The sequence below is a fragment of the Heptranchias perlo genome, chromosome 14 (assembly GCF_035084215.1).
Source record: "Heptranchias perlo isolate sHepPer1 chromosome 14, sHepPer1.hap1, whole genome shotgun sequence".
NCBI lineage: Eukaryota > Metazoa > Chordata > Chondrichthyes > Hexanchiformes > Hexanchidae > Heptranchias > Heptranchias perlo.
Window position 1 is genome coordinate 64,241,841 of NC_090338.1, and position 12,226 is coordinate 64,254,066.

Consider the following 12,226-nt stretch of genomic DNA (forward strand, 5'->3'; position numbering starts at 1 on the left):
ATCGTTGTTCCTTCACCATCGCTGGGCCAGTATCCTGGGACTCCCTACTAAGCACCAATCTTGGGAGTGCCATCACCGCAAGGACTGCAGAGGTTCAAGGAGAAGGCCTACCTTGGGGAACTGGGGATGGGCAATAAAAGCAACCTGGCCAGCGATGCCCATATCCCGAGTTGGAATTTTAAAAAAGAGAATGTACAGAACACCTGAGAAATATTTTAGAGAGTATAATGTGGATGAAAATCCAATTATTCTAAACAAAATAAATCTGTTTTGTTTCTTAACCTATTTTCCCCGTATGACGCCATAAACAGTTTGTTGTGCTTTGTGCTTTGCCGGTTTTGGATCCTTCTGATTGTCCGTAAACTTTGTGTTGGCATATAGTATGGTCTCTTCCGAATCCTTTTTGGTAGGCCCTGCTTCCTTACTGATGTTCTTATACTTCTCCAAGTTCTCATACTCAGCACTGTCGGTGAGTGTAGTCGCTTGATTGCCCTGCCAACAGGATGATAAAATTCTTTAGGTCTGTGGAATTAAAAGGGCTACTCAATAAAATGAAAGCTCACCCCCTCCAGCCGGGCCTTTGTCAAAGAGCAGGCAACTTAAAAGGAGAAGAACTCGTTCTACCTCCTGGGCCTGGGGTTTGGATTGTGGAATTAAGGAAGGGTTACGATAGCGTAGTGGTTATAAGAACATAAGAAATAGGAGCAGGAGTAGGCCATTCAGCCCCGAGAGCCTGCTCCACCATTCAATAAGATCATGGCTGATCTTTGACCTCAACTCCACTTTCCCGCCCGATCCCCATATCTCTTGATTCCCTTAGTGTCCAAATATCCATCGAACTCAGTCTTGAATATACTCAACGACTGAGCATCCACAGCCCTCTGGGGTAGAGAATTCCAAATATTCACAAACCTCTGAGTGAAGAATTTTTTCCTCACCTTGGTCCTAAATGGCCGACCTCTTATCTTCAGACTATGACCCCTAGTTCTAAACTCTCCAGCCAGAGGAAACAGCCTCTCAGCATCTAACCTGTCAAGCCCTCTAAGAATTTTACACGTTTCAATTCTTCTAAACTCCAGAGAGTATAGGCCCATTCTACTCAATCTCTCCTCATAGGACAACCCTTTCATCCCAGTAATCAATCTAGTGAACCATTGTTGCATCCCCTCTAAGATAAGTATATCCTTTCTTAGGTAAGGAGACCAAAACTGTACACAGTACTCCAGGTGTGGCCTCACCAGAACCCTATATAACTGAAGCAAGATTTCCTTGCTCTTACATTCCAACCCCCTTGCAATAAAGGTTAACATATCATTTGCCTTCCTAATTGCATGTTAACTTTCTGTGATTCGTGTACAAGGACATCCAAATCCCTCTGAATATCATCACTTACTAGTCTCTCACCTTTTAAATATATTGTGCTTTTCTATTCTTCCTACCTAAGTGGATAATTTCACATTTCCCACATTATACTCCATCTGCCACCTTCTTGCCCATTCACTTAACCTGTCTATATCCTCTTGCAGCCTCTTTGCATCCTCCTTACAGCTTACTTTCCCAACTAGCTTGGTATCGTCAGCAAACTTGGATACATTACACTCGGCCCCTTCATCTAGGTCATTGCTATATATTGTAAACAGCTGAGGCCCAAGCACTGATCCTTGCGGCACCCCACTAGTTACAGCCTGCCAACCCAAAAATGACCCGCTTATTCCTACTTTCTGTTTTCTGTCCGTTAACCAATCCTCAATCCATGCTAATATATTACCCCCAATTACGTTACTGGACTAGTAATCCAGAGACTTGGACTAATAATCCAGTAGAAGGTGAGTTCAAATCCCAGTTTGAGAATTTAAATTCAGTTTAAAAATGTTTGGAAATGGTATCAGTAAAAGTGACTGTGAAGCTGTCGGATTGTCGTAAAAACCAAACTGGTTCACTCATCTCCTTTAGGGAAGGAAACCTGCCAGCCTTACCCAGTCTGGCCTATATGTGACCCAAGTCCCACACCAATGTGGTTGACCTTTAATTGCTCTCTGAAGTGGCCTAGCAAGGAGGCCTACCACCTCAGGTCAACTAGGGACAGGCAATAAATATTGGCCTTGCCAGTGATGACCACATCCCGAAAATGAATTTAAAAAAAAGAAATTCCTGAAAATGGGGCCAACCATTTACACAGGGCTCCTGATAACTTCCCAGCAATGACGGGCCCCATTTAGCAGCCAACTGCTTTGAAGCCAACTTTAAGGTGAGCCCTTTGCCCAGTGGGATGACTTAATGTGGAAACCTTTTTGTGAGCGGGGGAATTGGGAGCAGATCCCTCAATTGGAAAACCCATCACTTAAGCACTGGAAACACACAAGCCCACCTGTAAAATTGGCTCCACGGGCATCGACTGCCCTCCGGTTTTTCGCCCAGTGTAACCTTAGAGAGTGTCTGCTGGTAGGTTGTTCAAATATCAAAGCCGAGCCTCAACCTGTTCCTACTCTTTGCCCACACAGATACACGTTCCAAAGGAGGTCACTGGGACAGCAATCAGGAGGCTAAAGAGGTGCTGATTTTTTTCCCCTCTGCCTTGCTCAGTGGAACTTTGGCAACAAGGGCTGGTTGGCTGAGGTCAACAATCTCATCACAGACTGGGAATTGAATCTGAAACCTTCTGGCTTGTACGACTGTTACACGCACGCACGGACACACACACACACACACACACGCACACACGCACACATTCAGAGGCTGTAGACACACATAGACAATAAAGGAGAGGATGATGAGAGGGAATACAAAGAGGTTAGGAAAGAAGTAAAAAAACAATTAGACAGACAAATTAAACTATCAAAGAATATAAAAAGAAATAGTAAAATATTTTAGACTCATAAATGACAAAAGAAAAATCAGGATAGGGATAGGTCCACTAAGGGATAGGCACGTTAAACTCACAGGTAATGACAGCAAAATGGCAGAAATATTGAATAGTTACTTTGCCTCACTATTTACCAGGGAGACCAACAAGGTGGGCATGACATTGGAAGAAGAGATCAAAAAAGATATCAAGATATTTAAGATAGAAAGGGGGAGATAATTGATGAACTAATCAAACATAGAGAGGATAAAACCCCTGGTACTGATGGATTGCATCCACGCATATTAAAAAAAAAGCTAAGGAAGAGATCTCAAAGGCACTATTACATATATATATATAAATCCAAAGAGAAGGGAATAGTGCCAGAGGATTGGCGGACAGCTAATGTTATTCCTATATTTATAAAAGGAGATAGAACAAATCCAGGGAACTATAGACCAATTGGCTTAACGTCGGTGGTAGGAAAGTATTGAAATCTTTACTCAAAGGTGTAATAAAAAACATCTGGAAACCAAAAATGTAATGAAGAATATTCAGCACAGATATCAAAAGAGAAGTTCATGCCTGACCAAACTTGTTTAATTCTTTGAAGAAGTAACAGAAAGAGTAGACAAGGGTAATGCAGTGGATGTGATATACATGGACTTTCAAAAGACCTTCGATAAGGTACCATATAATAGACTCATGAATAAGGTCAGATTATGTGGAGTTGGGGGCCAAGTAGCAGAATGGATATCAAACTGGTTACAAAACAGAAAAGAGAGAGTAGAGGTTAAAAGTAGTTACTCAGACCGGCAGAAGGTGGGAAGTGGTGTTCCACGGGGATTGGTTCTGGTGCCACTGTTGTTCACCATTTATATAAATGATTTAGACTCGGGAATCGGCCGGAAGTTACATATCAAAATTTGCGGATGACACCAAGTTGGGGGGTATAGTTAATATTGAGGAAGAGTGTGTCAAAATACAAGAAGATGTTAATAAATTTGCAGAATGGGTGTGTAAATGGCAAATAAATTTCAATATAGATAAGTGTGAGGTGGTGCATTTTGGTAGGAGGAATAAGGAGGTCATCTTCTCCTTGGAAAATAAGAGTCTAAATGGAGTGAGGAGCAAAGGGATCTAGGGGTACACATTCACAAATCACTAAAAGTAGCGACACAGGTTAACAAAACCATAAAAAATGCAAACAAAGCACTGGTGTTCATTTCTAGAGGAATGGAATTCAAAAGCAGAGAAGTTATGTTGAACTTATATAGAACCTTGGTTAGACCACCCGCAGTTTTGGTCTCCATACTACAAAAAGGATATCCAAGCACTGGAGAAAGTCCAAAAGAAGATTTACAAGGATGATACCAGAACTGAGAGGTTATATCTATCAGGAAAGAATGAACAGGCTGGGACTCTTTTCTCTAGAAAAGAGAAGACTGAGGGGTGACTGAATAGAGGTCTTTACAATTATGAAGGTGTTCGATGGGTTGAGGCTTATGTGGAGCATAAACACTGGCATAGACCTATTAGGCTGAAAAGCCTGATTCTGTGCTGTAAAATTCTATATAATTACCTGTGTGTTGTTATATATGGTTTGTTCTGAGTTGTATCTTGCTGGTTTCAGGTCCTTAGGTTTGTTGTCAAACTGTATGGAAGCATACACTATGGCACCTTCAGAATCCTTTCTGGGAGCATCCAATTTCTCACCAGGGCTCATGTGCATGCACACATTATCATATGTGTTGTCAGCGATGGAAGTGCTTGTCCGGTTGTCCTGCCAATGAGACCACGGTTACAACTCTTGTCCGTGCCAGATTTTTTAAAAAGATCTTTTTAAAGCACTCGCTCAGTTGGAAAGATAATCGTTCGATTAGCCTGACTGTAGATTTTTCCAATCGGGTTCAGACAATTTAAGGGGTGTACAGCAGATAAACCCAATCGGAAAATTGGGTGAGAGTCTCTGACTCTGGACCTCTGCCCACTTTACACCATGTGTACATTTCTAGGCGCAGAAAAATGGGGGCTGGTAGCTGATTATAATATGGAAATTTATCAGGGGGGTGTGGAGATTATATAATTTCATCCTGCACACTATTTCCCAGCATTTGAGCATGCGGGACCCTGAGCACCTGTTGCACTCACGTGTAACATTCAGCTAGGATTGATGGAGATCACTGTATATGCAAATCCATTTATAGGGCGTGGTCTTAATTTTGGGGTTTTTACGCCAGATATTTGCATGCTTTTTGAGAAAACTGTCATTTCTGTGAGTAGACCTTGCGTCCCCTATAATCCGGAGTACACCTTTCTCTGCCCATTATCGAGTTAAATGATAATACAACCCAAGTTGTCTTAACAGAGAACACTCATTCTATATAAGGTGTACGGGTATTGGAATCCTCCTCTCTAGGGAAGGTGGACTGGATACACACTCTACCAACTGGAACATAAAACAGTACACAGTTTTCACAGTGACAACATATATTTCCCTACAGTCCTCAGTTTATGAAAACAATCAAGATACAACTTGTTTTCTCTCTGAAGATGGGCCCTAAGACAGAAGGCCACTAACAATTAATATTTTAAAGAAAATATTGACGTAAAGATCCTAACATCCGTGCAGTACAGATGAACTATTAAACCGAGGCCCCTTCTGCCCTCTCAGGTAGATGTAAAAGATCCCATGGCACTGTTTGAAGAGGAGCAGCGGAGTTCTCTCTGGTGTCCTGGCCAATATTTATCTCTCAACCACCATCACCATAAACAGATTATCTGGTCATTTATCTCATTGCTGTTTACGGGATCTTGCTGTGTGCAATTTGGCTGTTGCATTTCCCTACATTACAACAGTGACTACATTAATTAGTTGGCTGTAAAGCGATTCTGGAAATCCCGAGGACATGAAAGGCGCTATATAAATGCAAGTCTGTGGTGATTAAATGCCATTTATATAAAACATAAATGGCCCAATCTTTCATAACCAGGAGATGTGTAAATTGAATATAGCGCTGGATATGAGTGAGCCCAAAGCTGACAGTTGTTAATTTTGGCTCAAACTGCTGCGGGGCCAAATAAAAGTCAATGGGTTGCAAACATGATGAGGGAATGGTCACATGGTGTAAATTGAGCGCAAGAGGAATGGATACACTTGGAGTACAGTGATAACTTTCTATTCATGGGTCGTTGGACAGCAACAGGAGGATAGGAAGCAGTACTAAAAAGCCAGCTCTGGTAACACCATGAGGCAGGGTGGAAGCCAAGACACAGATGAATTAGTAGGACTGCTGAGGTCCACAGTGGAGCAGGAGTGAGCTACACGTAACTGCTTCCATACCAAGCGTACAGCTGATATACAGTTTATCCTCTCGCCAAGTTGACTCCAAGAAGCAAACTAAGTTATCGGGGGAGCATGCACCCAGTTTAAAGGCATCTTCACAAACCTCTTGTGGGTCCTGCACCTCATTGTGGAAGACTGGTTGGGAATCACTTTCAGAATTTTTTCCTGAAAAAAAAAACAGGATGAATCAGTTGGTAGTGCTCTTATCTCCGTCAGAAGGTTGTGGGTTCAAGTCCCACTCCAGGGACTTGAACACATAATCTATGCTGACTCTTCAGTGCAATACTGAGGGAGGTGTTGCACTGTCAGAGGTGCCGTCTTTCAGATGAGAAGTTAAACCAAGGCCCCATCTGCTCTCTCAGGTGAGTGTAAAAGATTCCATGGCAGGGGAGTTCTCCCTGGAGTCCTGACCAATATTTATCCATCAACCAACATCACTAAAACAGATTACCTGGTCATTATCACGTTGCTGTTTGTGGGACCTTACTGTGTGCAAATTGGCTGCTGCGTTTCCTACATTACAACAGTGGCAACATTTTAAAAGTACTTAATTGACGAAAAAGACCCAAAACAGACTAAAAAGTAATTATCTATAAATAAATAGATAATTTAGTCGAGAGAAGTGGTGCTGAGCACCGGGGGAGGAGCCCCAGGTATCAGTACAAGAGCGGGAATGGAGTGGAGTCGAGGGAAGTGGTGCTGAGCACCAGGGGAGGAGCCCCAGGTATCAGTACAAGAGTGGGAATGGAGTGGAGTCGAGGGAAGTGGTGCTGAGCAACAGGGGAGGAGTCCCAGGTATCAGTACAAGAGCGGGAATGGAGTGGAGTCGAGGGAAGTGGTGCTGAGCACCAGGGGAGGAGTCCCAGGTATCAGTACAAGAGCGGGAATGGAGTGGAGTTGAGGGAAGTGGTGCTGAGCACCGGGGGAGGAGTCCCAGGTATCAGTACAAGAGTGGGAATGGAGCGGAGTCGAGGGAAGTGGTGCTGAGCACCGGGGGAGGAGTCCCAGGTATCAGTACAAGAGCGGGAATGGAGTGGAGTTGAGGGAAGTGGTGCTGAGCACTGGGGGAGGAGCCCCAGGTATCAGTACAAGAGCGGGAATGGAGCGGAGTCGAGGGAAGTGGTGCTGAGCACCGGGGGAGGAGTCCCAGGTATCAGTACAAGAGCGGGAGTGGAGCGGAGTCGAGGGAAGTGGTGCTGAGCACCGGGGGGAGGCGCCCCAGGTATCAGTACAAGAGCGGGAGTGGAGTGGAGTCGAGGGAAGTGGTGCTGAGCACCGGGGGAGGAGTCCCAGGTATCAGTACAAGAGCGGGAATGGAGCGGAGTCGAGGGAAGTGGTGCTGAGCACCGGGGGAGGAGTCCCAGGTATCAGTACAAGAGCGGGAATGGAGCGGAGTCGAGGGAAGTGGTGCTGAGCACCGGGGGAGGAGTCCCAGGTATCAGTACAAGAGCGGGAATGGAGCGGAGTCGAGGGAAGTGGTGCTGAGCACTGGGGGGAGGAGCCCATTCCCCATTCACTAAAAACAAAGAGAGTGGCATCACAGTGAACAGAGAGGAGGAGCTCTGAGAGTCCTGGAATAAAAGGGGAGGTTAATCGGGGTAAGTAAATTAATAATAATCGAGTATGTAAAGGAGTTTAGAAAAAAAAGGTTTCTAAATATAATGGACGGGCAGCTGAGACCCATTGCCCACAACTCCTGCGTCATGTGGGAACTTCAGGACGCTTCATGTGTCCTGAAGGGCCACATGTGCAGGAAGTGCCTCCAGTTGCTCGAGCCCAGGCTGAGGGTCTCTGAGCTTAAGGGGCGGCTGGAGTCACTGCAGAGCGTAAGGGAGGCTGAAGGTTTCCTGGCTCGTACGTTCCAGGAGGTGGTCACCCCGCAGTCACAGAGGGTTCAGGATAGCAAGTGGGTGGCCATCTGAAAGGGTAGGAAGAGGCAGGCAGTGCAGGGATCTTCTGGGTGTGTGGCACTCTCAAACCAGTATTCAGCATTGAACACCAGTGAGGATGACGACACCTCGAAGGAGTGCAGTCCTGAGCATGGCACCATGGGGCAAAGGACTGTACAGTGAAGTGTAGAAATGCAGTTGTCATAGAGGATTCGATAGTCAGGGGGAAAGGTGGGCGATTCTATGACCGCCGATGTGAGTCCCACATGGTGTGTTGCCTCCCTGGTGCCAGGGTAAAGGCCATCACGGAGAGGGTGCAGAACATTCTGTGGGGGGAAGGGGAACAGCCAGAAGTCGTGGTCCATGTGGGTACCAATGACATAGGAAAGAAAAGGGAAGAGTTCCTGTGGACAGAGTTTCAGGAGCTAGGGAGGAAGTTAAAAAGCAGGACCTCAAAGGTAGTAATCTCTGGGTTACTCCCAGTGCCAGGCGCTAGTGAGTACAGAAATAGGCAGATAAGGCAGGTTAATGCGTGGCTAGAGACATGGTGCAAGAGGGAGGACTTCAGATTCTTGGGGCATTGAGTCCAGCTCTGGGGCAGGAGGGACCTGTTCAAGACGGCCGGGTTGCACCTCAACAGAGCTGGGACCAGTGACCTCACGGGGAGGTTCACTAGTGCTGTGGGGGAGGGTTTAAACTAATGTGGCAGGGGATGGGCACCGGGATGTAGCATTAGAGAGGAGAAACAAGGTGCACAAAGGATTGGGAGAGACAGATAGCGCTGGAGTAAGAAATAGTAGAGCATTAGGTGGGGTCAGACTAAGGGAGAATAGGAGAAAGTCTCAGATAGATTTAGAGTGCGTGTGTGTAAACGCACAAAGTGTGGTAAATAAGGTCGGTGAGCTGCAGGCGCAAATAGCCACATGGGAATACGATGTTGTGTCAATAATGGAGACCTGGCTCAAAAAAGGGCAGGATTGGGTACTAAATATTCCTGGATACAAGATGTTCAGGAAAGATGGGGAAGGGAGAAAAGGAGAGGGGGGTGACAGTATGGATTAAGGAGAATATTGCAGTGCTGGAGAGGGAGGATGTCCTGGAGGGGTCAAAGACAGAATCTATTTGATTAGATTAAGAAATAATAGAGGCCCCATTACACCACTGAGGGTGTATTCTATAGGCCACCAACTAGTGGGAAGGATATAGAGGAGCAAATGTGCAAGGAAATTACAAAGAGGAGCAAGAACTATAGAGTAGTGATAATGAGGGACTTCAACTATCCTAATATAGACTGGGATAGTAATAGTGCAAAGGACAAAGAGGGGGAGGAATTTCTGAAGTGTGTTCAGGAGAACTTTCTTGCTCAGTATGTTTCCGGCCCAATGAGGAAGGAGGAATTGCTGGATCTAGTCCTGGGGAATGAAGTGGGTCAAGTGGAGCAAGTGTCAGTGGGGGAACATTTAGGGAGCAGTGATCATAGTATCATAAGGTTTAGATTAGTTATGGAAAAGGACAAGGAGCAATCTAGAGTAAAAAATACTCAATCGGAGGAGGGCCAATTTCAATGGGTTGAGAACGGATCTGGCCCGGGTAAATTGGAATCAAAGATTGGCAGGAAAAACTGTAATCGAACAATGGGTGGCCTTTAAAGAGGAGATGGTTCGGGTACAGTCTAGGCACATTCCCACGAGGGGGAAAGGTAGGGCAACTAAAGCCAGAGCTCCCTGGATGATGAAAGAGATAGAGAGTAAGATGAAATAGAAAAAAAATGACATATGACAGATGTCAGGTTGATAATACAAGTGAAAACCAGGCTGAATATAAAAAGTTCAAAGGAGAAGTGAAAAAGGAAATAAGAGGGGCAAAGAGAGATTATGAGAATAGACTGGCGGTGAACATAAAAAGACATTCAAAAGTCTTCTATAGGCATATAAATAGTAAACGGGTAGTAAGAGGAGGGTGGGGCTGATAGGGACCAAAAAAGAGATCTATGCATGGAGGCAGAGGGCATGGCTGAGGTACTAAATAAGTACTCTGCATCTGTCTCAACCAAGGAGAAGATGCTGCCAAAGTTACAGTAAAAGAGGAGGTAGTTGAGATACTGGGTGGGCTAAAAATTAATAAAGAGGAGGTACTAGAAAGGCTGGCTGTACTTAAAGTAGATAAGTCACCTGGTCCAGTTGGGATGCATCCTAGATTGCTGAGGGAAGTAAGGGTGGAAATTGCAGAGATGCTGGCCATAATCTTCCAATCCTCCTTAGATATGGGGGTGGTGCCAGAGGACTGGAGAATTGCAAATGTTACACCCTTGTTCAAAAAAGGGTGAAAGGATAAACCCAGCAACTACAGGACAGTCAGTTTAACCTCAGTGATGGGGGTGCTTTTAGAAACGATAATCCGGGACAAAATTAATAGTCAGTTGGACAAGTGTGGATTAATAAAGGAAAGCCAGCACGGATTTGTTAAAAGCAAATTGTGTTTAACTAATTTGATTGAGTTTTTTGATGATGTAACAGAGAGGGTTGATGAGGGCAATGCGGTTGATGTTATGTATATGGACTTTCAAAAGGTGTTTGATAAAGTGCCACATAATAGGCTTGTCAGCAAAATTGAAGCCCATGGAATAAAAGGGGCAGTGACAGCATGGATACGAAATTGGCTAAGTGGCAGGAAACAGAGTAGTGATGAATGGTTGTTTTTCGGACTGGAGGAAGGTGTACAGTGGTGTTCCCCAGGGATCGGTACTAGGACCACTGCTTTTTTTGATATATATTAATGACTTGGACTTGGGTGTACATGGCACAATTTCAAAATTTGCAGGTGACACAAAACTTGGAAGTGTAGTAAACAGTGAGGAGGATAGTGATCAACTTCAAGAGGACATAGACAAGCTGGTGGAATGGGCGGACACATGGCAGATGAAATTTAACACAGAGAAGTGCAAAGTGATACATTTTGGCAGGAAGAATGAGGAGAGGCATTATAAACTAAATGGTACAATTCTAAAGGGTGTGCAGGAACAGAGAGACTTGGCGGTATATGTGCACAAATCTTTGAAGGTGGCAGGACAGGTTGAGAAAGTGGTTCAAAAAGCATACGGGATCCTGGGCTTTATAAATAGAGGCATAGAGTACAAAAGCAAGAAAGTTATGTTGAACCTTTATAAAACACTGGTTCACCACCACTGGAGTATTGTGTCCAATTTTGGCACCGCACTTTAGGAAGGATGTGAAGGCCTTAGAGAGGGTGCAGAAAAGATTTACTAGAATGGTTCAAGGGATGAGGGACTTTAGTTACGTGGATAGACTGAAGAAGCTGGGGTTGTTCTCCTTAGAGCAGTTAACGTTAAGAGGAGATTTGATAGATGTGTTCAAAATCATGAAAGTTTTAGATAAAGTAAATAAAGAGAAATTGTTCCCATTGGTGGAAGGTTTGAGAACGAGAGGACACAGATTTAAGGTGATTGGCAAAAGAACTAAAGGCGACATGAGGAAAAACATTTTTACACAGCGAGTAGTTATGATCTGAAATGCTATTGTCTGAAAGGGTGGTGGAAGCAGATTCAGTTGTGGCTTTGAAAAAGGAATTGGTCAAATACTTGAAGGGAAAAAATTTGCAGGGCTACGGGGAAAGAGCTGGGGAATGGGGCTAACTGGATTGCCCTCACGAAAAGCCAGCATGGGCTTGATGGGCTGAATGGGCTCCTTCTGTGCTGTAACCATTCTAGGATTCTATAAAGTGTTTTGGGATGCCCTGAGGTCATGAAAGGTGTTATATAAATGTACGTCTTTCTTTCTTAATAACTTGTGTGTAATTCGCTGAGAAAGCCATTGGCCATTGGTATTTGGACACTGGACTTTAGGCCTCTAATGTAAATGATTACCTGTGAAGTGAAATCCAGCAGATATACCATGGTGGGCCAAGAAAGTGGTACAAAGGCACTTTGGAAACCAACCTCAAGGTGTGTAATGTTCCTACTCAGGACTGAGAAGATATGACACTGGATAGGTTTGATGGTGCACTGCTCTATGTGCTTGTGACTGTCACTTTAGAAGCTAACTTCTGTTGAGATGAGCCAAAAGCTTTTTTTTTAATCATTCTGTGGGATGTGGGTGTCGCTCGCAGTTATTGCCCATTCCTACTTGCCCT

General features: G+C 44.5%; 1 protein-coding gene across 3 annotated transcripts in view; it reads right to left on the reverse strand.

The window, feature by feature from the left end:
• Positions 1 to 209: 209 nt before the first annotated feature.
• The window catches only part of LOC137332585 (sialic acid-binding Ig-like lectin 14), a 54,061-nt gene continuing 42,044 nt past the window's right edge, over positions 210 to 12,226 (reverse strand). For all 3 annotated transcript variants that reach the window (XM_067996518.1, XM_067996516.1, XM_067996517.1), the window contains 3 exons: positions 6,292 to 6,353; positions 4,425 to 4,625; positions 210 to 492 (listed from right to left, as the gene is read on the reverse strand). In XM_067996518.1, the coding sequence (XP_067852619.1) occupies positions 283 to 492; positions 4,425 to 4,625; positions 6,292 to 6,353 (473 nt within the window). In that variant the 3' untranslated portion in view covers positions 210 to 282. The remainder of the gene's footprint in view (positions 493 to 4,424; positions 4,626 to 6,291; positions 6,354 to 12,226) is intronic.